Genomic DNA, 27,654 nt, shown 5'->3' on the forward strand with positions numbered 1-27,654 from the left:
TCTCAAATGAAAGTCAGATAGTCCTTGTGACAAAAGCCTTGAGCTAAAAAGACAATAGCCCCTCTAAAGTGTTTCAACAAAATAAAAATGCAGTACAGAGTGTGAATGAACACTGTGCAGTAGTGGTAGTTGAGTGTGGGCTGCAGATTCAGCCATAACATTCAAAGGTAAAGCGAAGGAGGGGAAAGGCAGCAGTGGATGTGAGGTGCCATGTGCGTGTGTGTGCGTGTGTGTGTGTGGTCACAGTATTGGACAGAATAGAAGCCTGTTGGACGGAGATAGAGAGCGCCTTTCGAAACTGTTAAAGTTAAGGAAATAAACAGTGAAAAAGAGAAATGGCAGCAAAGACCTGAACTCCTGGTGCCCTGGCACTTCTCTTTATGATGGATGAGTTCAGGGATCCTAGAATAAGGAGATGTGGGGGTTTTGGCCTCTTTAATATCTAACAATACATCGTTGTTAAAGCAGAATTATGTCTTTCATATCCTGGCAACAGATTTCCCATTAAACCAAAAGTGGCCACAGGACTGGTAAGAATGCAGTCTGAACCTTGAAGATGTCAAAAAGAACTCCGGCATTATGGGGGGGATAACATTTCAAGAGAACGTGCCGTACTATTGCGAGGTCGTCACGTTTTACGCATGTAAATAATAAAAAAGGTTGGGTTTAGGAAAAGAACATTGGGAAAGGCTTTAGCAACACACAAAAAAAAACGGCTGAAAAACGCCACATGCGGGACGCGATCCCGGCTCTCGTAATGTAGCTCAATGGCGGCCAAACGGCGTTGATAAACATGCTAAAAAGCGATTATGCGTCTTGATAACACACCAAAATGGCATACGAATTGGCGTGTCATACATACGCCACTTTATGAGATCAGTCTGGCCAGGAGACACTGCAGTACATTCCCAGCCTACACTGACCACCTACATCCACTGGAAATAATTAGTAGGTTATGAATTATGCATATGTACATTGCATTTTTTAACTCAATCCTACAAAAACTACTCTCTTAACAGCTCGAAACACAAAATACATTTAATAAGTCTGTTGGTGTAACACAAAGATCAAAACAAATACAAGATTTCTCTGTATAACAGAACAAAATGGCAATAATACAACCGACTTTCTGGAGGGCAAATGTTGCCTTTATCGGACAATTAAAAAAACGCAAGACACTAAAGCTCTATAGTATGTATGTTACACCCATTGCCCACTAGAATTCCTCTAAAAATCATAATACAGCTCAGGTAGATAAACAGATGTTGTGATTTCTTGCTTTAACTCAATTGTAGTACAAAGTCCTCAGCTCATTTGTAAATGGTTAACATTGTGGGATGGTGCTAGAAAGCAAAAATAGACATCACATTTATGTCTAAAACCAACCAGAAGTGCAGTTGAAATACTCTATTATTATTATTATTATTATTATTATTAATAATAATAATAGAGTATTTCGCACCAATGTTTCTCCATTAATTACCCAGCCTATTTACAGCCCGTTACTGTGTTGGACCTCACATGACCTTACTTGCTTTGTCATGTGTTAATGAGTCTGCACTTAGTATTCAATAGCAAACCACCTGGACTTTGACTGGTGTCAGATCTCTCTCATGTGGCAGTCATGCAGTGTCTGCGCTTCCTCTCAGCAGCCAGACAGTTTCAGTTGGAGCGCATTCAAAAAGCTCATCATTGAGTCATAACTTTGGAGACAAACCGTGACGACAACTGTCGGGATGATGACAAATGCAAACTTTGATGTTCTCACCAAGATTGATGAAACGGCATTACAAAGAGTAGCTGCTAGAGACGGTTATAGACAGATAGACTACATCAGTCGTAGACTACATCATTTCAATTACTTCCCAATTTCAAGCACGGAATTGACGGTCTCTTGTCCTTTCATACTCCGTGTAATGGAAGTACGACAAGCTGAATTGCATGAAAGTACATTATGTCCCGTTATTATTTTATTATTACATTATCAAAATATGTTTTTAATATAAAAGAATCAGACCGTTCTTGCTGTAAATCTAGTCTAAATGCTGGCTGTGTGAGGGTCGTGATACAGCGGAAGCTGGAGAACACACAACAAAGGGCCAGAAGAATATCCACCAAAGCCTCAGTTTGGGCTTCTAGCGCCAGTCAAAGCAATATCTGGAAACACTTTTTATCCTGCAACAACAAAAACATGCAGCATCCCAGAATTTAGGCCCAGCATAGCTGCATCAAACCACACTGCCCGCTATGGTCAGGCCTTAGAAAAGAGGCTTACACAGAAATCCAGCTAGGGCTAAACGCATAAGCCCAGAGGCTACATAGCATGACAACACAAGAGCGAGCCCAACCTTGGTCAGACTGAAGGTCTTGCGAGGTCATTCCAATACCGCGTACAACACTCGCTCTTCACCCTGATTGTCTTCTAGCATGAAAGCAACTTTGTGGTTGTAGGTGGAAGAAGGAGGGGGGTTCTCAAAAGAGAAATGTTCAAAAATGTTTCATTTCAGTCTTGAGTAAATGTTATGATAATTTCATTTGCGTGAGTAACTGTGTCTGGTCTTGCAGACTGCTCTGGCACTGGTGTGCACAGCAGGAGAACAAGTGAGGATCAGGCGGCAGGCCTATAGTTTATTGGATCAATTTAAAAAGGACTGGAGGAGTAGTGAAATATATGATTTGTCCATTTCCTTCCACCATGCATGTTCAGTGAACAAGGAGAAGCGTTGAGACTCTGGACAGAGGGATCCACAGCCTGTCCTCCTTTCTGCTGGGGGACAATGTTCATTATAAGACGTGTTTGGGATACCAAAGCATGCTGGCGTGTTGGTTTTAATATATTCTCCTTAAAAACACAGAGACACAGGTTGCAGAAGATTATATGATTCAAAAAATAATCTTTCCAAACCGATACACAAACAAAAGGGCACGATCATCGAAAGTAACAATTACTGCCTGTGAGAGAACAACAAAATGCTTTAACCCTGCCATTTGTAACACAAACAAATTCCATAGCGCAAAAAAAATAAAAATAAATAAAGTTTGCTGCTCTGACACAATTTCCATTCCTGTGTTGCTATAGCATTCCAAAGACAAAGACAACATGCTGGAAGCGTGAGAATTGGAAATGCAACAAGTTATCTCTCGTGCAACCCAGTGTGCCTGTACATACATGTCTTTGTGTTATAGTGTGCTTTGATTACATAGAGAAGCTATAGGCCTCCAGTCAGGCAGAAGGGCCTGTGGAGTGGGCTTGACTCTGGGGCTTTAGACATGCCAACAGCAGGAAGGAAATAAGGAAATCAGCAAAGCACAATGACAATGACATTGAGATTAGAGATCAGTTAACCCCCTCCTCTGAGTGACTGACCTGTTTGCTCACTGACTATGACTTCCTTTTAGACATAAGCGCACAATCTACAAAAACCACACACTCAAAACGCAACCTGCTGTACACTCACTAACCTAATCAAACTCAACCTCTTTTACTCTTCCCCTCTTCACAAACAGCTCTTGGAATGAGTTGTGCACCATAGTTTCTCCCACATTTCGCAATATCGGGATTAAATCAGCAGCTCCTGTTATGCACCCACTCTCAGGCAGGTAATGGGTGCAGCAAACCAACCAGCAGGACTTACTTTAACACTTATGACTAAAAGGCCAACTCACACCGGAATCAGGATGATATCATCTGATGGCTGGCAACCATTCTACAGTGGGATGACTGCAGACATAAAATAAGATTTGTTTTTGAAGAGAAGCTCTTGTACTCTGACCTCACCTGGCTTATCTCTTAGGCAAAGAAGGCTTTTAACCAGCAACACACCTGGGGAGCTTACACTGGGGAGGATTAACTTAAAAAAAGGATTGCAATGTCCAAGGACTGAAAACACAAAAGGTAAGAGTCACTTGGCAGCTAAATGCTACAACTGAATGTACAATTTGACTTGGTTGTGTCACTTTGAAAAAGTTACTTACTCTGTCTCAAGGCTGCGCAATGGGATCTTCTCTGTAACCTTTGAACAAGCCCTATCATGTCGAGGGAGAGTTTGTCAAGGTGTGCAGGCAGACGCTGCCTAGTTTCCTGACAGAGACGTGTGGGACTGTGTTGGATTAAATTTCCTGTTTTTGCTCAGCAAGACAGGTAAGAATTTATCAATCTGTATCTATCACATTGTTATTTATCCTACCAGACAAACAAGTGCAAGAAAAGAAAATCCTTGGAATCATTTTTGTTTTAACTCGTGGTTGTAGTTTCCATCGGATTCCTCATCCGTCTCAAAGATGGATCATTTATGGCAGCAATGAGGAAGATCATTTAAAAATTGTTTCTTGGCCAATCAGTTTTTATGGGCTTCTTTAATTTTTACTTGGCCATGAAGTGTTTCCTGAACATGATACTCATGGCTGAAATCCTACGACTCCTCCTTGGCCAAACTGACATGTTTGGAAAGGAATGCTGTTGTGTCCACGCTCTCCAGTCTCCCGCTGCTACTAAAGTGCCGATAAAACCTTTACAGGCCTACAAAACCTGTTTGCTGTAGTGGAATACAAATTTACAGAGTGAGTGTTTCAAGTCACGAACATAGATCTAATGTGGGCAAAGCTGTTTGAGAGACCGTAAAAATCACAGACACTGGGCAGATTATCTAATCGACATGCCAGCGTTGATGAACTTGAGTTCTGTTTTACTCCATAAAATGATTACAGGTCACGGAACGCAAAATTACTATTTAATTTTTGACAAACTTCAGCATACATTTTTTATTTATATATATATATATATTTTGTTTCATTTGGACCAAGACGTGTTTTGGTGGATGTAAATCTTTTATATGAAATCCCCAAACTACATTAAAAAATAAATAAATTATTTTGAAATTGAATGCCTACAGTGTGATGTAGTGTGTAGTGTGATTGAATAAAAATCAAATTTTATTAACTTCCGCATCCAGAATCACTGCATCACTCTCACACGACAGCAAAATCAAACTGACTGCACCCCAGCTATTTGTATTTTTCACAGAATCAGAAACATGTGTTCCAAAGTGAAGTTATCATGATTTCTGACAGACGTTACGGTAAAACCTCATGTTCTCCCAAAACAAAATGTGAAGAGGTATGATTCACTTACACGCAGGACAATTACCATGTGGGACTTGCTTTTGTTACTGGAAGTATTAAGGAGGCTGATAGACTTCCTTTAGAGGATAGGCAGCAGACCACACCTGCATTTATGGAAAAAAAACAGGGATTTGAAAAGTAAATATTTAGAAATGGAAGCTTCAAAGCATTGTTGGAAAATCCCTCTGCTGCCAAATAATATTGAACTTTAATAAATCAAAATCAAGTGGAGCAGGTGCAATCTCTAAACAATGGCTGCCGATTCACATCAAGCCGACTGAATGAGTCTAATACTTACATCTGGTGCTGAATTACAGACCTGCTCCATATTTTAGCATGATGTGAGGGAAGCCTGGATTATGAAAAATTTATTTATAATGCAGTGTTATAAAGTTGGTATAAGACTTGGATTTGTTAAATAATTTCTCTTTTCTTGTGTTTTGATGCAGATGGAACTATGCTTGTCAGCATTTACCACTTCACATTTCAACACTAAGGATTCAGTGCCAAACAAAAGAGGAAATATAAAAGGATACAAAGACTAAGAATAAGTTTAAAAGGATAAATAAAAACATTTAGGTCTATCTCAACCAGATCTGCCAAGATGCCACTTAGAACATCATTGTACAGAAAGCAATCCTCTGGTCGTTGGTCCAGCAGGACCTTCAAGCGCAGGGAGGTGCTGTCTGTCAATATGATTAGCCTACCACTGGCTGATTTCCGCCACATCTCACACATTGGTAACGATGCCCACACAGACAGCTTTGGAGACCTTTCCTTCTTAAAGATGGGCCACAATCTGCTTCTACGAAGCTCCCAGAGCGAGCAGAATCTCTTCCTGGCCTGCCCTCCACCGCCAAAGCCCCCTCGTCTGAACCTGGATGAGGCCGAGGGCTCAGAGAGCCCCAACTTGCATATAGGCCACATGCCCAACACCTCCCAGAGGAGAAAGAAATACAGCTCTATGCCACTGCTGGACAGTGAGGAAAGGGAAGCGGCGATGGAAAAGGAGGATGGGTACCAAAGAGGGAATAATGTCGCTCCAAATCTGGATCACAGCCTTGGACGGGGCAGCCTGAATTCAGACAAGGATGAAGACTCCACAGAGACCTGTGACAAAACTGTTGGACAGCATAAGGAGGAAGACAGTGGCTTTTCATTCAGCTTCGACCTGGGCCCTTCCATCCTGGATGATGTTCTCCAGGTGATGGACAAACACCACAATTAGACAGCATAGTAGCCAGGTGTTCGATGACGGGTTTACTAAAAGTTTGGAACAATAAGAGACCCTTCTTGGGAACATACTCCTGAGTTTATGGAAAACCAATATCCTAAAGCGATGGTTATTGTGGAAATAAATCTGGAGATATCTGATTTTATGATCCCTGGGCAATAAGTATATATAACAAATAACCTTTGGTGAGAACTTGCTTCACCTAAGTTTTAATGGAGGTAATCTACTATGAAAAGACGGATACACAGGATTAAAAATTCTGCCTTTTTTGTTTATTTCAGTAAAAGATGTTACTTTTTGTAGCTGATACAGCAACTTTCTAGGATAAGAAGCTTACCCTTTTATAGAGCAACAGATATTGTGTGGTCCATAGCATTTTTTACAAAATAAACATCTTATTTGAAAAAGTTAAACAAAAAAAAAATACAACTACACAAAGTTAATATTCTCCCTACAATCACCCTTACAGAGGTGATACAATGGTTAAGTTAATAATCGAACTTTGTCGGATGTCAAACTCAAAGCTCGACATATGTTGGAGCTTCTTTAACGTTCTTCCTTTGCTAATGTAATCCCCCACACAGCACAGCACTGACAACGGCTGTTAAGGCTTAAGAGTGTTGCGTTTAAGAAAAGTTGCGGCTGGAATCCAAGGTCCTCGAGCTGTGATGTCTTGGCTCTTGGCGTGCTTGCCAATCTATTGTGTGCAGAGGGCAATTTTTCCTCCGCACGCATCCCAGAGGCCCCACTCAAAGGTAGACCGAGGTACCCCCATCTCTCATTCCCAACAATGCAGTGAAAACAAACACTTAGCTCTGCTTCCAATAAAAGCCAGCCAGTGGTGGCAGGTTGGGCTGCAGACCAAGCCAGGCCACAGGTCTAAGACCTTAGACGGGAAAAAAATAAAAAGCCGGAGCAGGCTGTTTTCTTAGCTGCAAATCAGAGTCCAATGCTCTGGTGAGTGGCGCACGAGAAGGAAAGTGGTAAAGGGTAATGTGATACTTCCACATATGCAGGGGGTGTCGAGGGAGGAGGACCAGAGACATCCATTACTGCAGCAAAAGTACTGATGAGGGTTTAAACACTACCTTCTGACCAAACAGTCCGCCAACACGTGAAAAAAGCACGCTTGAATCTCACATATACACTGGCACAAAAGTAGAGAGAAACACATATGTACTGTGTGTACATGTAAGCACGCAAAACTCTCAGTTGCTCGTCAAACTGAGATTTGTGCAATTTAGATTTGACAATCTAGGTCCACTTTCCTCAGGTTTGAAGAGGGGAGTCAGGACAGAGCCTCAGTCTGTGCCTTAGTGGGGGGTTGCCAGGAAAAGCTGTGGGGCAAACCCAGAACCAGTCAAATTCCTAAGTTCCACACGGGTCATGCTGAAAAATATATACGAACCACAAGTGTCCTACTTCTAGCAATAGATTTAGAATTATATGCATGTCTAAACAGAAACAGCCATGTTTGTGGGTACGCCTACACTGTATATCTGTTTTGCCATCTCCCATTTTAAAGTGGATATCACTGACCATTTTCCTTGTATATGTTATGACAATAACACATCATGAAACATTGTTTTGCATTGAAAAATGTACCGTTTTGTATTTGGGGGAAGTAAAGAAAAATATCTTTCACATTCTACGATTAGTGGTTTTGTGGATAGAACAGCTCGTGTCAACATTTTAAGAAAGCTCATATATGATTGTTTACACACCCTGATGGAAAGACATTTATTTGGCTTTTCAACTGTCACTGTGGAGGCAATTAGCCTTGCCTAACAGTTTCTAGAAAAAAGATAGCGTGGGATTATCCACCACAACATCCATCCACAACATTATTTCAAGGTGGAGAGGCACACACGCCTAAATTAGACAGACATGTCAAGCAGGATATCACTTAGTCACAAATACTGTAACACAGTAAACTGGGCTTTGAAGCAACTGCTGAGTTGTTAGACATGCCCTGCTCTGTGGCACACCTGTACCATGAAGAGGTGACATTTAATAGTTAACCAGGGTGTGTTTGCAATTTGTCAGACATTTCTATGCAGCCTGCCTTTTCCAGATAAGCAGGAGAAAGAGCTATTCAGTCACACGGACTCTCCATTGGACAGTGTTCCCCTGTCTGCTACAATGGCCCTTAACCATCAAAGCCTCATTTGTTTGCAAGAGAAGGAAGAATTTTGCCATGTCGGAGAGACGCTTTGAATACTAAGTAAGGGTAAAAAAACTTTAACCTATAAAAAATAATATTTAATAAAAAAACAATACCAACAAATGTTGGTATTTTTAATGCACTTCAGCCCTTCTTGATATAAAAAAAAAAACAGACACATTTTATGAAAACCCATCCTTATTCGTTATAACTTTCAAGAATTAACTTTTCCGGTCTGTTTTTTTCTGAAAAAAAGAACATTCCTGCAGACAATAGACCTTGGCTGCTATGACTCTGTCTACACAAGAGCACTCAGTGCGAAGAATCACATACACTTGTGCTCAACAAGTGTTCGGCCACATGACTGATGTGAGAAGAAAGAGTCTGTAATTGAGGACAAATTATCTTGTCTGCTCAGCACAAACTGGCCCGAGCTGTGAAGTATCCCGATCACATCTGGTACTACTTCTCCCCCTCCAAAAATCTAAACTTCATACCGAATACCAAGAAACTCTGTCATCTCACTAAAGAGTTGCACTTATGAGTTATTTATTTTGTCAGGTACTGACTAAAAGAACTAAAAATATTGTTTTGGCAAATAAGAGATGTGATAAGTCTACTGTAATTGCATCTACCAGTACAACCTGATGCTACTGAAATATGCTGCATGGTTTTACACACAAAAAGGGGATTTATTTGAAACTGATTGTTTATGCCGTCTGTATCGTGTACGTATCACGTATTATCAGGCTATAGACGGCGAGGGCCAAGCCAATCCACAACAGCTATTCCCTCTCATGACACGCATGATGAACTGGGCGTAAACACAATAATTATGAAAATCTTACCAAATTATAATCACACAGGCCAATTCATTCTGTGTCTGATGAAAAAAATAGTGATGATAAATGATAAAACACATAGCTATCATAAACCAGTGTATCTTTTCTATGAACTCAGTGGTCTTTTGTTCCTTGAGTGTCCCACTATATGCACACTATAAATCACCAATAACTCCAGATGCACATAATTTGATATACTGCCCATCTCTCTCCTATATCCATTCAAATGTGATACACAATATTATTAATATAATTTCCTCCTTTTGGGTCTGATCACAGCAAAATACAAAAGGTCTTGCTTTTAGAAGTCCCTTATCTGCACTTAGGCCAGGGTTGAATGTGCCAACAGCATGGCCACAAACAGAGCATCCTATCCACATTTAGGGGCTATTTTAGGTGAGAGTGCACTTTTCGAGCACTAGCACACTAGCGGGGTGGAAAAACAATCCCAGAATAGCTGATCTGCTGCATCTGGTTTGTGTCGTGACAAGCCTGCGATTACTCTTCAGCTCTAGATGGAAGAAGCAGGCGTAGAAAGATCAAATTAAAATCCTTTATGATAGATTTCCGTTAAAAATGTGGGTACGCTAAACTACGCAATAAACCATGAATCAAGACACAGTGATTAATGATGGTATTACATCTACGGAAACACAAACATTACGTCTGGCAAAGACAAAGCAAATGGTAAGATAGTGATTCTATATCCGAGACAGTCTGGAAGGTCAGATATGAATCATTCGTCAGACTCCGTGAAATCAGCCACACACGTGAAATCATATTTTGATGCAGCAGCCGTTCACAGCTCTCATTAAACATTATCTGAGCCCTGCACCCCAAACAGGCCATAATTACACACTACAAAAAAAATATTATCTTTACTTTAGGTTCATTCAGGCACCTTGACTCATTCAGAATTCAAAGATTTGCAGCAATACAATGCTAGAAGAAATGCTAGTGTCAATAATGACTTAAGCACTTACATCTGTCAAAGGGTAAAGACCCAACAAAGAACAGTATGGAGATAAAACTAGATCCTTTCCCAAAAGATGGGGCTGAAATAAGTCAGGAATACCACAAGGTGTGTGGAAGATGTGGCCCTTCCCTATTTTGAAATTTTTAATAACCATGGTGGTTAAAACTAGGTGAATGCAGTGGGGTTGGTATAAATTATGTCATATCTGCTGTCATAACCACCCACCCCCCACTCTTAATTAGGCCCCAGATTCATTTAGTGAGCACAGCAGTGCTGGAACTGAAGCTGAGGCTGAAGTCATACATCTGTGTCTCTGAGCTCCCTGTAGTGAGACCCTGACTCTCTGAGTACTGTTTGGATTGATGAGGTTAAAGAAGTGAAGTCCTCACCCAAGTTGCTCCTATGTGATTGCAGCTGGATGGTGTGGGGTTGCAATGGAGGGGTAGACGACAGGAGAGGAATCTGATTTTTAGATTTCAGATAGAGTCCGGGGAGAAGGACCTCCAATGCTTGGGCTTCTTATTACCTCTATCTCTCTTTCTCAAATGCCTCCCATGTCCACTGACCCCAGGCCAGATGTGCAACAACATTACTAATATCTACAGTGGTTCACCCCATTATGTCATGTGGGGCCTCTTTAATGATAAGTATTCTCGCTGAGAGCTAATGCGAAAATTACCCAGACATAGTAATGTTTTTATTCTAAAGTGCAGAACAAAAAAAGATGAAGCAATCAGCTTTGGATATCTGTAAGGCAACCCGGTTTACCATAATAACATTTAAAGAGATTAGTGTGACAAGTCCCAGTGTGCATGCAGAGTCTCACATGGGGGGGGGGGGGTCACTGAGACACCGCACTGAGTTGAGGGGTGAAACCCAGTTCAGCAGCAGCTCTCGAGACCCAGATAAGTAGACGGAGAGAGTCTACCGATCGCCAGTCTCTCACAGGTAAAGATCATAATATAGGAGAAGTAAAATGGACATCACAGGTGAAAAACATTACTTCATACTAATATAATGAAAAGAAAGAAAAACGTTGTAGATTCTCAGTGGATATAGTTGAAATGAGATTATCATGGACACGGAAAGAGTTAGTGTGCCTTTGGTGTCTGCATGTGGTCTGGCAGCAAAAGACAAAATATTAGGCATGCAAAATCAATAAAAAAAAGTCGAGATTGCAGTACGGACTACTGTGATTTCCGAATCACGAGGTAACACATCAGAGGGAAAATGTTTTAAGATAATTTTTTTCAATAAAACATTTTGGGGCTTGGAAGAAGGTAAATCCTTCAAATTCAAAATTAGACCCCCACCCCTCAGAAGAAAGATGTTAAAATGTTCAATAATCAAAAAGAAAATGTTAAAAAAAAAAAAAATACTATTTTATTATTAATAGCAATATAGAGACACAGGTTTTTAGTCAGTCTTACGTGCCAGGCTAACATTATTGCACACTGCTTCTTCTGGGTTGTTATGTGAAGCACAGGATTCCTAGGATCTCCCAGGTCAGGCCTGTTAATGAGTGGCCAACCGGGTGCTTTGGGCCAGTGTCTCACCACTCCAAAGAAAATAAACTGAGGCCCATTTAACCAAACACATTGTTCTAGACCTGGCGAGGGGAGTGCAAGCACTGGGGTAATATTAGCACCACTCCTCAGAAGGTTTACATACTTCACTTTGTGGGACAGTGTTTAGGCAATAGTATTTGTGTTGGAAGCTGTGTACATGGGAAGATTCTGTAACATACGGCTGATATGCTTTACAAGAGAGGGAGAGAATTACAACAATACACTTTTGGGTTATACTGGTACCTGTAAAGACATGAACTGGCCAGGGTGAGCTGCTGGAGCAATAACCTCGGGCTGTCCTTCGAGCCATGAAATCTTCAAAGGATTTTCACTCAGGCCACTTTCATTCTTAGTTGCCAGCTCCTTAAAAAAACAAACAAACAAACAAACAAAAAACAGTTTGTTAGTGGATCTTCGGAGGGTTTCTCTACCAGTATATTATTAGGAGAAAAAAAACATTCTCCTTGTCCTGAAAGCTGTAAAATTTGTGTTGTATCCACCCTACACCTGGGTATTATATAGTCTACATATGAAAAACACGTGTAGACGAGGACAAAGGTGTATTGTAACTGGGCCAACTCCCAGAGCTAGGCTGGGACCTGGAGATGGGCAGGCAGAGACCACAGAACCTGTGCCCAGATCCGTGTAGACTGGCAGACATGTTCTCTGGAGGGAAAACACACGTTGTGGGGAGGAAACCACAACAAAATAGTACAACATCACGACAAAGGGCCTGAGGATCCAGACAGTGTGGAACAATGAAGCGGCTCAAGTTCTTCCGTCCAATGGTTCCCATCAGCACAGAGATCTCTACACTACAGAATGACTGAAACATTTGTTTAGGTCGCCGAAAATGTCCTGAGGCTGGGAAGTCTATGACAGCTGTCATTCTTAGTAATAGTGACCAGCAGGTGACCAGAGACTTTGAGGTAAGTGAGTGGTAAACAAATGTGGCTCTATGCAAATGTCTGCTTTGGTGAAGATTTCCATTATTGAACAAACAGAATGAGGACGCTGACCGGGGAAGCGTTAGGTACTTACAGCTGCTCTCACTGTTGCAAATTCAACCACAGCGCTTCCTCTCTTCTTTCTTGATACAATCACATTTGAAACATCCCCATACTAAAAAGGTAAGGAATGGGAGAGTAAAAGAAAAGTCAAATAGAAGAAGAGGAGAGATGTGGAACAATTAAATTAGTATTTTCTTTCACAGCACAAATCATAACCATGCAAACACAAAGCTTATGCAGACTGAAGAACTGAAAACACAGCTGAATATAACAGACTTCTGGAATAAAAGTTAGGATTGAATATGTTTGGTTATTAAACTTAATCTCTAATGATAGGGTTCATATGTTTGGGACCGAGCCAGTAACACTGCAAAGAACATCATGAACAAAAGTGAGACCACTGTAATTTCTCAAGAGATAAGAGGTAATATTGGATCATTTTAGTTAGTCCTTGTGCAATGACAACATTTAATAAACAATATTTTTGGCATCAATGAGCTGAAATTAGAAATGGCTCTCATCCAACCCCCTGCCACAAATCAGAACTGGGAGAATAGGTTGGCCAAAAAAGGAAGCAGGGCAAAGAGCATCTTAGACATTCCCTGATCTCTGTCCGAGGAAGATGGAGAGATGAGGAGGAAGGCTAGAAACACGTCAGCAGATGACACAAAAAAAACGGATCCCTATTAAAGGCAGCCATTAGCAGAGCAATTTTTTTTTTTTAAATCCTCTGGGTTTTTATGTATAACTGAGGCCTTTTGTCATTAACCTCTCCCCGCCTAAAGCAGGGTCTTGAAAGCAAAGAGGATGGGCGTGGCTTTAGAGAATCTCGTCCTGTGAAAATATAGCTTTCTGGGAAAGGGGAAAGTCCAGGAATGCTAAGGTCTACGGAGGACAGTTTGGAGCAAGCCAACAGTGACAAAGGAGACTCTCAAAAGGCCTCGGTTTCATAGAATAAAAATATCTTAACATGTTTTTTCCCCCCTTAAACGAAGATTTATTATTTCAAGCGGCCAAAGTACACAAGTCTGCACACGTATGCATACACAAGTATACACGTACCATACTTTCCCACCCAGCGGTGGCTTGACTTGCCCAAACTATTAACTGTCACTCATTGGAGCTTGCCATCTCAAACAAAATCTTTTTTCTAAAATGTATTCCCTTTGCTTAAGAATTTAAAAAAGAAAGAACACTTTTTTTCCCCCCACAGTCTTCACTATGACACAGCCCTTCTGCCTGGAGCCATATTGATTGAGTTCGTGCAGAGGAGAAATTCATACGCCTTTTTACGGACATCTTGACGTCAGCGACACTTGCCCTATCCTCATTTAAGGCCAACCTATGCCCTACCAAAAGCCCTTGTGACGATCATGGCATTAGGTGGTACTGGGTTGCATGAGAAGAGCACATTTCCTAATGCCTCCCTCAGCACTGTTTAATCACCTGGTAAGAGGGGCACAAACAATGTCGTGCATGGCTTTAAAAAGGCACTCCAACATTGCCCTCAGCACTTTCACTGCAACAAAACTTAATGAGCCTTGTTTAAGGGGAAGAATAAAACAATCTACAGCGCTGATGTCATGCAGACCTCAAAAGTGGCCGGATTCTGCAGGCAAGTTTGTTACCACGGAGCTCTGCTTTGGGACACCGAGGATGAAGAGATCAAATTCTATCATTATACAATTTATGTATTTGTTTTTATATTGAGATAGCTATATATATAGATTTCATGGAGAAACAATTAGATATAGATTAAACACTTAGGAGTGTCTGTTTTTGGTTAATCCGGTCAATACTAATAATAAATAGTACTTTATCACATTAATTATTAAAAATTCCTGTAAAACAGTCCTGCTCATTAATTTACAACATTGCCTGCAATGTCCTAATACAGATATATTAAAAGGATTGTAACCTCAGTAGCCTTAAGGTTTATTTTATTATATTACCCAACCCAAATGGTAGCTTACGGTTAATGCGTCATGTGAAAAGTAAAACGAGTTCTAAACGCAAGGCAAGACAAGTTAAGTGTTTTGCTGTATAAATGATTCCTCTTGTAACATTGTGGAACAATGATTAGATTTTTAGGATGTGTACCTTTTGTAGAAGTCTGAAAAGAATGTCTTGAGAGTAGCCTCCATTCGTCTCGTCATCTTTTTTACACTTCCACTTTAACTGAAATGAGAAAGAAGAATACAAGTGATGAGAAGACAAAGCATGCCAGGTAGGCTTGGCTATGAGGACACACAAATTATAACCATCAGGACAGAAAAGAGCAACAGGAGAGAGACACTGTTAAACTCTTGGAACATCACCCTGGCACCACCTGTGAGACCTGCAGTTAATTTCCATTCATACAGAGGGTGCCGGACTGCTAAAATGGGTGAAAATTAAAATATGGAACCCTGGACCATGGAATACATGGTGACTCACCTGTATCACAGCCAGTCTACGGAGAGCCATTTCACTCCCTATTTAGCCCAGTTGTATTGAATTTGGTAGCAGTTCCACCAGAGTTCTACTGGGGGTGACCGCAGACGAGTGCAAAATGAATGGGACAATATGAAGCTAGACAGCCAAATTTGTCTCTGTCGCCTGATTGCCGTTGAGAAATCTCAGATTTGATTGTAGTTTTTGCAAGTTCAACATGGATTATAGGTCGAAAGTTGAATGAACGAGTACTTATGTCCTTTCGATTTCTTGCAGGTTGAGTCGTTGTTGCCCATAACACGCTAGTATTCTGATAATGAATGCTGATTGGTCAGTGAAGGACTGATTAAAGATGCAGTAGGTAAGTCTTATAAAACTAACTTTCTGTCATAGTTGCTGAAACTGACCCTATATTCCAGTAGAACTACATGAATTATGTTATATAAAAAAAAAATCCAGCTCCTCTGGCACCACCTACAGCCTCTAGTGCGATTGGCAAAATTCCACCGTAAATGATTTATCTTTCACTTGGTTATTAGTAGTGAAAAGTCCACAAAGCTATGTTGGTGAGGATAATAGTAACGTTTGCACAGTGGTCGGTCTGATATGATGCTGAAATGGCTAACGGTAGCCTGCTAGTTAGCATCGTTTTACTGTTGGTGAGTAAAGTTAACGTTGCGTTAGTGTTTAGTTATTGAAAATGTTGTCTGACATGCCGGCAGTTCTGTCAAACTCCGTTGTGTGGGAGGGGCTTAGGAGACAGTTTGGGCTGCAGCAGAAAGGGGGAGGGACTTAGAAGTTGTCGATGTTCAAATTTGTTGGCAAAGTCCTGGATCTTCACAATCTTACCTACAGCAGCTTTAAGACCAGAGATCCCGCTTGATGGCACCCGAAGCAGAACCAGAATGTCAGAGTGAATATTTCGGCCTGGTCTTTAAAACATTAGCAAACCTCTTTCTAGCACATGTATTGACAGGGAGAGCCTAACCTGTCAGCTGTGTTGTCGATGCCTCGAGAGAGAAAAAGGAAGTGACTCAGAAATTGCCGTAAAGCAGCATCTCTGGCTGTACGATGTGTATGATGTCATTGACATTTTAAAAAGCTTTTTAGAACAAAAAAAAAAAGCCACTTTAAAAAAAAATAACTGTAGCTGTGTGTATTTTCTTAGCCTCCCCTTTCAAATGCAACATTGAAATTACTAGACAAAAAAAATGATTGAACATTCTGCACTCGCCTGTGAGCTATATGGAACCAGAGTGGAACTGCAACCAGTTCAGAAGCTGGAAGTATCGAGAGAGTGGAACTTCTTCCCTTATTAGAAAAAGCACAACACTAGACACAATAATGACCAAGTAATCCAAAGCAGCTTGCCTAAGGTACTCTGCAATGGGCAGAAAGATGTGAGATGTGTTGTGTCTTTGTTTGAACTGTGGTTAACTTATGATGATTGTGCAACAATTTTTCGTTCATGACACTTGCCATACTGCACTGTGTAAATGTTGTTTTAGAAATTACCATATAGTACAACTATTTACTGTATAAGAGCTGAACAGCTCCAATGAACCTCCACGAAAGATCATTTATCAAATTCTTTGACTTGCTTGGAGTCCTGTCACTAAACACTGATGCGAGTTCCCATACTCCTAGAAAAGAGATATTGTGCAACTTCTCCTATCCATGTAGAAAGAACAGCAGTCTAGCCAATATATCACACTGACTGCTTAAAGTAGAATTATAAATGGCAAGCACTAAGTGTTGATTCAGCTCCAACATTCTGCTTACTGTCAGAGAACAGGATTTCTGGGAATTTCCATGTCTACATAGCGTTCTTTTACCAACAATTACGGTTGACAATGTACATTCTCTTTCCAAGAGCAGTCTCCTGTACCCACTGATAACCTTCTTACCCATTAATCTTCGAATAAGATGTTAAAAGTATTTGCATGATGTGATGTCTGCGGTTTCAGCCCACAACACTGACACATTGCTGTGTTCTCTTGCTCCTAGTTTAAATAAATATACAGATAGGAAAGATATTAGTGGAACCAAACCAATTGGCTTTCTGCATCACTAAATCTAGATCTCAGACCATATCACAGGAATAATGTCAAATGTCGCTGGAATTAGTTTTGTAGGAATGATTGACGTCAGAGTCATTGCAAATGTCCACAACGCAGTCAATCATTTTGCTGAACATCAAATGTCTAATAGTCCCAGAGATGGGTTTCATCTTGAATACAGGGCTCATTTTGAATCAGGTTAAAGATATATTATAACTTTTACTGGACAGAAGAAACCAAATAAAAAACACAGTTTTCAAGTCTAGAGACAACACAAGACAGACATTAATTAAAAAAAATAAAATTGGATGCAATTAAAACAGAGAATTTTATTTTTTTAAACGTCAACATGACAAGAGCCAGTCTCTGAGATATATTTATGCAGTAATGTTCCCATGTCCTTCAACGTGACCTGTGATACGGTCAGTCTTACGGCTGCTGTTTGTTTTTCTAACTGAATACACAAATGCACTAGATGGCTATCAAATTTTAAAACCAGATTTAAATGTCTAAACACATTAGCTAACATCCCCAGTGTCCGTTAATATGCACAGGCTGGGCAGTTTCCAGGAGGAAATATAATAAGCCCTCTCTTGGCATAGTTACAGGTCTCCTGACGACGTTGGAACTACTCCGGAGGAATGGGCGTTAAATGTGCGCTTACTGGTGAGACAGTGTATGTGGTCTCCGAATAATGAATTACAAAAGGTCTAAGGTTCTATCAAAATCCCCGCAGAGATTCTGCCAGCACTTTCACTCAGTTCACTCTTTTCCATCTCCCTGTGTTACTCTCCAAGAACTGCAACTCTCATCCTGACCTCTCTTCCTAGTCTCGTCCCCTGATTAAAACCCCCATAGGTGCAAGCCTTACCTTCAATTTGGGGGTCACATTGCTCTTGGAACATCTCTCCACTCCTGAGGCTGACAAAAAAAAAAATGAGGGAGGGGAGATGGGACAGTGAAGTGAAAAGACAAGAAAATAATTGTTTTGTTAAGGAAAGAAATGTATCACTCAAAATAGCAGTCAACTCATGCAGATGAACAGCAATTTTTGGCTGTCAGATGGTAAATGTATGGCTCTTGCTACAGTCTGATGATCCACTGAGTGCATCTCGAGATGAAACAGACAGAGCACAGATTCAGGGGAGGGCTGGGGAGGCCTGGCTGCGCGCAAATGAAAGAAAGACTCAAAAGACGTGCTGACTATGCATGAGTAAAACAAAAAGGGGTCCAAGTCTCGGGCCAAGAACCAGTACTTTCTTTAAATACCCAAACTTCTATAGTCTTATTTTACAAGACTTACTTTTTTTCAGAGACACTGAAGTTTTAAAGCAACAGTATTATCAAGAGGTTAAAAGTTTGATGGATAACTCTGTGTGTGTGTGTGTGTGTGTGTGTGTGTGTGTGTGTGTGTGTGTGTGTGTGTGTGTGTGTGTGTGTGTGTGTGTGTGTGTGTGTGTGTGTGTGTGTGTGTGTGTGTGTGTGTGTGTGTGTGTGTGTGTGTGTGTGTGTGTGTGTGTATGCATGGTCCTTGGCATTCCTATGTTATCTTGCCAAGTTGTCTTTCTGCTAAGAAACTAAAATAGACCTCTTCAAAGTACAAATCTTTAATTCAAAAATACATTCAGTTATTGTTTTATGTGCATAATATTTGGTGAACCACAAGGAACCTAGTGACGGCTATAATTGGACTGACAGTACGACAGTTGGGAAACATAGGGGTTCACGAGCGGAGGCTTTCAGGATAGTAAGAGGACTTCCCTGGATCAAACTGGATTTATCCAGGTAGAACAGGACTGCACTGAACTGGTTTGGTAAACATGGACTGGAACAGACTGTGTACTAGGTTAAATATTGGTATGGACATACTATAGACTCCTGTTTGCAGCTGCTGTTCTTCTCTTTCTCTCTGGATCTGCTCTCTGATGAGCCTCTGTTCCTCCTCAAGCTGCCTGGATCCCTCCTCTCTCAAACGGGCTATCTGGTAGAAACAGACACATACAATACAGTAATGTGCACAAACTGACATACTGGTTTTGACAGCAAAGTATGCATCTTCCATTAAGCACTGATGTAATGTGTAACTCTCACATTCTAAGACACCCTTTCTGCTATTCTGTGTTTCCAGAAGTGTTCCGACCACCTTGTTTCTTCAGTTAAGAAAAAATAAGCCCTTGAGATGAGACAGAAATGGAACAGTGCCACCTACTGGTTACCTTCTCCACCTCTGGCCACATTTTTACATGCATTAAGCACATTGAGCACATGCCATGACACACCTTGGAAACACGCACAACATTTTTATTTATCATTGGCTATCTGAACAAAGTGCATCAAGTCATGCAATATCACCTAATGGGTTTACTGATAATTATGATATGGCAGTGAAAGAAAGCCTCTCTCAGAAAGAGCCTTTGTTCCTGACCCAAGATTTCAACTCATTTAGACGTGAGCATTTGATGAAAAACAGAAGAAAAGCACCTGGGTGTGCTTCAGAGTTTCCTGGATGCACTGAAATACCTTCTTCTCAGATCACTGCTGAGGCCTGTAGTATAGTGAACTTTTTATTTTGTATTTTCGACATCCTCTCCAGGCAACGTTTGGTACAGTATCATCTCTCATAGGGTTTCTATAACTTCTCTTACCTCTTCTTCAAGTGTTCTAGTGTTTTGCACCTCTTCCTGACTCTGAGCTTCTGCTTGTTGCTCTCTGGCCTCCAAGTCTGTCAAAGTAACACACACAACACACACACACACGTAACTCTTTTCCAGAAGAAAACAGACAAAACTGTGCTAAATAAATTGATTATTTTCTAACAGCTGCTCTTGTTTAATTCTATACTAGACCGTCAATGCAGCAGTCCCCAGCACTTTAAAAATGATTAGCCCCTGTTGCGTTTATCCTGGAATATGCATGACAAAAAAAAAAAACTGATTTTAATATTACTATTTACAATACCAATACAAAAACACTAAAATCAGTAAATCAAGAGCCTTGAGATGCTGTCCAATTTGGAAAAGTACTCACCAAGCTTAATTTTTTTTCTCTTATCATCTAGCTTCCTGGTTCTTTCTTCTGCCTGTTTCTTGGCAGTGCAAATCTTGTCATAGGCAGCCTAAAAACAGTATTAAGACACCAGGATGAATCATGTCTCTGTGTGAGTGTGTATCACCACTTGACAGGTTGAGAGGCATCAGTCGTCTTACCTTGGCAGCAGCATCAGTTAGCACCTCGAGAGCCTGGGACAACTGGTGGAAGAGCTCCACTAGAAGAAAGGGACAAGAGAAACCAAAAACTATGAACATTCTGCTACTGGATACACACAGAAACACTTTAAAAAAAAAATAATTAAATTTTACTTTTTGCTTCAGGAACCAATGTTTTACATGTAGAATATGAGATATAAAAACAAAAAAAGTGGCTAAAATTTCACAAAGATATAACTGGTAATTTTTGTCAATTTGGCACCTTATACACAAGAGATACAGTAGAAGGTGATGTGACGTGAAGAAAGTAAAAGGAACATGACATCTAAGCTGAAGCTGGGACACAGGCCTGAGACAGACATTTTATTCTTTAAAAAGGTGCCGTAGGTCTCACGAAACCAGTTTCCTCTGATGACACAGACGTGCATTCCCACACAAACCCTTGGCTTCTCCATCTATTATCCATTAGAGCACCTCAAGGGGCCACTGCCGCAATCACCACTACCACGCAAGAACCCACCTCCCCAGTTGTCATCCAACACACACACACACACACACACACACACACACACACACACACACACACACACATCACACAACCACCACACTACTGCACTATACTAGCCAGGCTTAATCATTCACTGATGGGAAGCCTAACGGACCGATACTGTTACTCCCTGTGGGGACTGGCAGTGCACACTAACAGGAGGCTCTGGAGATCATGCTGCCAGCACAGGCGGTCATGTTACCTACATGCATATAATGGACTGGAATGAAATCCAACTGGGGGAGACCTGCCATGCCCTCTAGGCAGCTCAGAGTGTCACAACATGGGGGGGGGGGGGTTGAGGAAAGTGAGGGGGCGTCTTCAGTTAGTGAGGAATCATGACCCCCAAGTCACCTCTTCCATGCATACAACCTTTCCCTGAGAAGCAGCAAATCCCAAGACTTGCTCCGCTCTCGTGCGATAGAGGCAAAGTCTGTACATGTGCGGGTTCAAGTGTTGAGGCCCTCCAAACCACTTCTTTTCCATTTCTGGGAAAACCGACCCCCTGCTTTTGTATTATCCCTCTCAACCCCACCAATTTCCCAGTTTTTTTTTCCTGACATAATCAGGAATTGTCTGAACCATCCAGCAACCACATAAACCTCACTTGAAAATATGCCTCATGACCAGTCTTTTGTCCAAGGTGCCTTTCCAATAAAAAGCTACAATAAGATTTCCTGGTCTAATTGTTGACATGCTGGTTGGCGACAGGCCGCGGAAGGACTTAAGCCAAAGAAGATGGAGTGTGTAAACGCTGGTGGTGATGATGGTGCTGCTGGTGTTTGGCTGGTCCTGTCTGGCAAGAAAGTCGACGGGAGACAGGCGCTAGTTAGACTTCCCTACAGAGTGCTGTGGCTCGGCTGTCTGGCAGGGTACAACTTGCTGAGAGCGCTACTCTAGAGCATTTATTTTTGGTTCTGGAGCTTGATGGCCGTTCAGTCAGATGATTAACCCTAATTCTTTAGAAAACAATGCAGAAATTGCATAAAATAAATAATAAATTATTGTTCCAGTTCTACTAGGTGACTGACAGAGGTCTGTGGCTCAAAATGGAGTGAAGTTGAAGAGATAAGCACATTTGCTGGCTCACTCACCTGCTTTTGGGTTGTCTGGGTTCTTGTCTGGATGGCATGTCAAGGCTTTCTGTCGATAAGCTTTCTTGATCTAGAAGAAAAACAGAAGAACCCCTAGAGTTATGTAGAGTGGAAAATGTTGATTAGGACACAAAGAGAACGAATTATCCACTTAAGCACAGATTTTGAACACGTGAAAGTTAAATTCTTACTCTTTGTACCAATTATCTTTATCCTGTCAGCCTATGCCCAGAAAACCAAAGTCTGAATAAAAAAATGATGGTCCCACTGAAATAATGGCACAAATGGTAACAGTCTGACATGAAAGCACTGGGGGTGAAATGAGGTCTGCGTTCAAATAAAAAAAAAAAATCAGCGATTGTATTGTTTGGATCAAATCAACACCTGAGCTGATCCTCTGCTTCGTGTCCTTACGACATGTTGTTAATGGAATCTAACCACCTCGGCACATACTCCATAGTGAATTACCCGCACAATAATTCATAACTATTTTCAGGCCCACTGCCCAATGTGCCTGAGTTGCAACCTAGTATTAGTCCATTTTTATTCAAACTTTTTTTTTATCTTACAATAACATGCACGAACAGAGTGCCATTGTCCGTAACAAATCTGAGAAGGCCGCCATTAATATCTTAGGCAGGTAGCCAAAACTTTTGGGGGGTTCAGAGAACCAGAGTGGAAAAACTAAACAATACTTTGGAGTATTGTAATGTCATATGAGGTTTTAGTTATAGCTGATTTTTTAACTCTGGGTCACTGATTGGAATGTTAACCATTCATTGGTCCTTCTAGGTACCAGTTAATGACAAGGTGGTTTTCATTAGATCTCTGCTATGGAGAAAGAAGGGAAGCAGGAAAACATTTGGTGGAGACCAGAGGGGGCTGAAGAGTGCGGCGCAGAAGCTTTCGGCACACAACCTCGAAAACATACACTCATATGCATTGCATGCTAAGAACTGGGCATAGAAATCCCCCATATATCTAAGCACAGACACAAGCACACACACTGACATACACTTTCTCACCAGTCTTTATCAGCCATGCCAATGTTCTGCATGTTTTTTTGTTTTTTTTTAAACCTAGGCGCAAATATTCTGCCAGTATGCTACGGGCCACAGAATTTGGGAGCTCCTTTCTTTATGCCTGGGAAACAGTTGCATCTGACGCCTTGTTCTCTGGCATAGTCAATGTTTCCCTGTGGGTTGTTTTGCACAACTTTATCTGTAGAATATGCGCCAAAACATACAGAGCTGACTTTACTGGGGGGAAACAAAACTCAACTCTAAGGGGAACTGAGCAGAATGGTGTAATCCATCAGTGTCCAAGCCTTTTTAACAGCAACTCCAATGAGTCTCTATGACAGTCAACTTAGGCACATTAGGCTGGATGCCCATTGTCCAAGATACAAGAGCTAAGACTCCACATGATTACATGAAAGCAACGAGCCTCCAGTGAACCCTCCGGAGCTTATTGTGGCTCAGACAGCTCCTAAATATCACAAGTCTTTTCTTCTCTCTCTTGGTCAACATCAGATTTTTTTTCTGTTTGTAGTTCCAATAGTTAATGAGAGCTTGGATCCTTGAGAGGGTTCCAAGATACTAGTCATCATTGAGAGATATTAAGTCTTGCTGCTTGGCGCACAGAGCCTTCCAACAGATCTAGACTGACACACAAGGCTGTGGATTGTAGCCAAACACATACGCTTACTGTTGGCCTTATGGTGCGTTCTTTTTGTCCACCGAAGTCATTTTACGAGTTGTTTTCCGGAAGTTGCAAAAAGAACGCCCCCGAGGTCGTATTTACGACTCGTCAAGTCGTCTGAACTCAGAGGACCCGAGCTCACTTTCAAAGATGGCTAATTTATAAAAAATACGTAATTTTCATGTATCAAACTGTGAAATATATGTGTGTAATATGTCAATAACTGGGTGAATAGAATCCTAAAGGTTACTAAAAATGTTACAAAAATCCATCTTTTCTCCGACTCGTAGTATTGTGTGACAAAAAGAATGCAACAACCCGCGGTTATTCGTTTTTCGACACGGATGTGACGTCACGCTCGAGCTACTAGTCGCGATTACAAGACAAAAAGAATGCACCATAAGCCTACTTCCCCTTTTCATCCTCCTCCTGTCTGTTTCTCCCTTTTCTTTTGTCTTTGCTTGCTAATATAGCTCAGACCAATTTTCTCCTTTTGATAAAGTACAAAAAAAGGAAATGAAAAGTCAAACTCAAGTTCAAATGTATTGTCATTCGTATACAGGTACAGTTGAACGAAATGTGGTTCCTCTCTTGGACCAAGATGAAGCAAAAAGGCAAGAAAGGCCTTTATGAAAGCCATTGCATCCTGAGAAATGGGTAGGTAGTTGGAGAACTCTCTGCCCTACACAAAGATTTTTTTTAAATGTTTTTTCCCCTACCGCTCCAAGCAGCTATTGGTTTCCAATGATTTTCTACAGATATGATATGAAAATGAATTATAAGAAAATCCATAAAGCTTGCTTGAGTTGTGTGGTCCATCAAAGTGAACAAGTCTGCATTATATGTTGTCAGTGTGCACTACATTACCTCACAGCTAAGCTGTTTGACAAATATAACCTGTCATCATTGATAGTGTCCTTTGTCTTACTTAGTTCAGTTAAAGATCTAGTTAACACACATACGTATCTACATTTGAGTTATCCTACCTGCTTTTTTTCTCTCTAGCTCCTGTTTCTTGCATTTCCTTTTCACTCTCTAGCATCCTTTAAAGACCTCTCATCTCTACAGAGCCTCCAGTGCTGTTTTGTTAAATAATACATGATTACTCCCATCAATGGCGTAACACGCAAGCCTTAATTGATGCTGGAAAACCCTGAAGCCCTTTGGTCCTACAAAGTAGAAGCCAACGCAGGCCAACTTTTGAAGAGGTTAGCACATGTGTGGATAAGAGCTCTCAGATCGAGTGGCATCTTCCATCAGGACTAATCCAGTCAATTACTGTCGCAATTATCTTTGTGCAGTTCACCATGACCTTTTAGGATTGGCTCATGAATCCATTATGAGTAAGACCATGTGAAGAGAAAACCATAAGAACTCCTGGGCTGAAACCAACCGCTGTCCCTTGTGCTTAGAGATGAGCAAACTGGACTGACCCATGCCTTTTTTTCTTGTCTCATAGGCGAGACAAACTGAGTTGAAGAAATTTTAACTATTTCCCACGCTACAGTTTGCAGAAGGAGGAACCAAGGAATCAAAGAAAGATCATGCAGCAGCAGGCCAACAGTAGCCTAATGGTTAGTGCCTGGCGGAAAACAGACTCTGTGCCTCCCTGATCCCTGCCTGCCACAGTCTTAACTGCATGCCCACATCTTTTCCTCATTACACCAGTCTTTGGTGCCAATTATAGTGGACAAACTGGTGCAGGCTCGGCACAGCCCTAGTAGGGGCCCTAGCCTGTGTGGCTGATTAGCTGCCTGATCTGCCATGGGTCCATCCTCTTTAATTACAATGCTCTGCTATTTCCGGGGCATTATCAACGGGAGGAAATAATAACAGGCACAAAGGAAGAAGAGGAGCAAGGACAGGGGCAATGAGGACATGACTACACTGAGAAAAGGAGAGCAAAAAGTAAGAAGAAAAATTGGATGTAACAAAGAGAAACAGCGAGACTGTGATTAACTTCCCATGTGCTCTTGTGAACCTGACAGTCAACCCTTGAGTCAAACTCTGCATTCATTCAGTATTATCCTATATTGACTTGTAATGAAAAGGTATCAAGAATCTGGATACCTTTCCATTAAAAGTTAATATTCTCATCTTGATTCATGATGACATAATTTTTTTTTTTTTTGAAATACTGTTGACCAAATGAATGACTGCAAGCTTACTGAAATGGAAAACTAACAAATCTGTTATTCAGGTTTACGTCACATGATGTTAAGAGGTTGGTCAGATCAATGCATTGAACGTAAGTTGCCCGTGCGATAATAATTTTGCTTACATTGTAAAATTGCTTTTACAATGTAATGCAATCACCAGACCTGTCATTGGATGCTCTGTCAGAAGTAAATCATGCAGGCATGTAGTTACTGTATACACTGCAACACATTATACACACACACACACACACACACACACACACACACACACACACACACACACACACACACACAAACAATTTAAGTAGCTGAATACACTACAAGAAATGTTGTGCGGTCTTGACTGTTGACATTGTCTCACCAAGCAATCTGTGGTAGGTAAAACACACACAAGGCAGTTATTACCCAAGCCCTGCTGATATGCATATGCATAACTTGTTAAATGGTGGCTAGCCTTCCGCAACAGTCTTCCTCAGCACTACAAGGATAAAGCAAATCCCAGTCATCCATAGTCCTTAAATCATAGATTGTGACATGCCATTTCCCCCAGCATTTATCAGCCAAGCTCAAAAGAAGGTCAACAGCAGTGATAAGATAAAGAGATGCTAAATAGAACCAGGAGGAGATGCAGGACAGATGTGGCTTAGCTCACATAAAGAGGCTCTGGGATGAGCTTCTTCCCTTTTTCTATGATAAAGAACATGCCGGATAGTGGTGGTGGCGCAGCGGGTAAGACAACTGAGGTAAGTAGCCCAGCTGGTGACATCTGTCTTCACACATTTGATTTATTTTTGAGCCCTCCAGACTCAATGCACTACACACACACAAACCCTCGCTATCACTCTTGAACATCAAGAGACCTCACAGAACCAGCCATCTAAATGTTGGAGTCTCAATTCTACCCAAGTCACAACTGCTAGAGGAAGAGGAAGTCTCTAGGATAATCCTCTGGGGAGGAGAGGACTTGGAAATCCAATTAAGAAATTAACTTCTTCCCTCGTTTTGGCCGCAATTTTAAATTTCCCTTTGGGCTTGTGGATTCTACATGCTGGAAACTGTGAGGAGAGGTGGTGGTAGGGAAAAGGCAGGATTCAGGACATCATGGTGAACCGCTCTGGGCTGGGAAATGAAATGTAAAAGAGTTGATTTAAAATCCATGCAGGCACAAAATTCTGTCTGCAGTGTGCAGAGGTGAGCAAACAGATGTAACCTTTTGTAAATAGGCTGTCCATAGTATTACATCATTTTCCAGGCCTCATCAGATGTAATCATATTAACACTACGAGCTTATATGCGATCAGATAGGTTGATTTAGTTTTAGATAAAGAATATACATTGAGGTGGGAGACTCAAAACCATAAATTAATTTACTATTTTGAATTCATTAGAGCGGACACAATTAGTCTATTAAAAGATTAGGCGATCAACAGAAAGGTTATTGACTACCATTGTGATAAGTCATTCATTGTTTTAAGTAATATTTTAAAGAAAAATGCCAAACATTAAATTTCCTAGCTTCTCCATTGTGATCGTTCGCTG

At 41.0% G+C, this 27,654-nt stretch overlaps 2 protein-coding genes across 3 annotated transcripts in view; one reads left to right on the forward strand and one right to left on the reverse strand.

Moving 5' to 3' along the window:
- dnajc17 (DnaJ (Hsp40) homolog, subfamily C, member 17) overlaps positions 1-27,654 on the reverse strand; it is a 33,491-nt gene that overhangs the window by 4,848 nt on the left and 989 nt on the right. The window contains exons 2-10 of the mRNA XM_039785375.1: positions 22,256-22,325; positions 20,615-20,673; positions 20,436-20,523; positions 20,054-20,130; positions 19,278-19,389; positions 18,280-18,329; positions 15,016-15,093; positions 12,947-13,027; positions 12,149-12,268 (exon numbers count right to left, since the gene is read on the reverse strand). Coding sequence (XP_039641309.1) covers positions 12,149-12,268; positions 12,947-13,027; positions 15,016-15,093; positions 18,280-18,329; positions 19,278-19,389; positions 20,054-20,130; positions 20,436-20,523; positions 20,615-20,673; positions 22,256-22,325 — 735 coding nt within the window. The remainder of the gene's footprint in view (positions 1-12,148; positions 12,269-12,946; positions 13,028-15,015; positions 15,094-18,279; positions 18,330-19,277; positions 19,390-20,053; positions 20,131-20,435; positions 20,524-20,614; positions 20,674-22,255; positions 22,326-27,654) is intronic.
- LOC120548856 (cdc42 effector protein 3) lies at positions 3,514-8,004 on the forward strand. 2 transcript variants are annotated; one of them, XM_039785376.1, is made up of 3 exons: positions 3,514-3,895; positions 3,987-4,141; positions 5,571-8,004. In XM_039785376.1, exon 3 carries the CDS (start codon positions 5,726-5,728, stop codon positions 6,347-6,349), a length of 624 nt encoding a protein of 207 aa, XP_039641310.1. In that variant the 5' UTR covers positions 3,514-3,895; positions 3,987-4,141; positions 5,571-5,725; the 3' UTR covers positions 6,350-8,004. The 2 variants fall into 2 exon arrangements, with proteins under 2 accessions (XP_039641310.1, XP_039641311.1); XM_039785377.1 differs by lacking the exon at positions 3,987-4,141.

This window comes from Perca fluviatilis, chromosome 20 (genome assembly GCF_010015445.1).
Source record: "Perca fluviatilis chromosome 20, GENO_Pfluv_1.0, whole genome shotgun sequence".
Lineage (NCBI taxonomy): Eukaryota > Metazoa > Chordata > Actinopteri > Perciformes > Percidae > Perca > Perca fluviatilis.

Bases quoted from the DNA above. Each gene is read 5' to 3' on its own strand.
- LOC120548856 (XM_039785376.1), top strand. From the start codon at position 5,726: ATGCCACTTAGAACATCATTGTACAGAAAGCAATCCTCTGGTCGTTGG.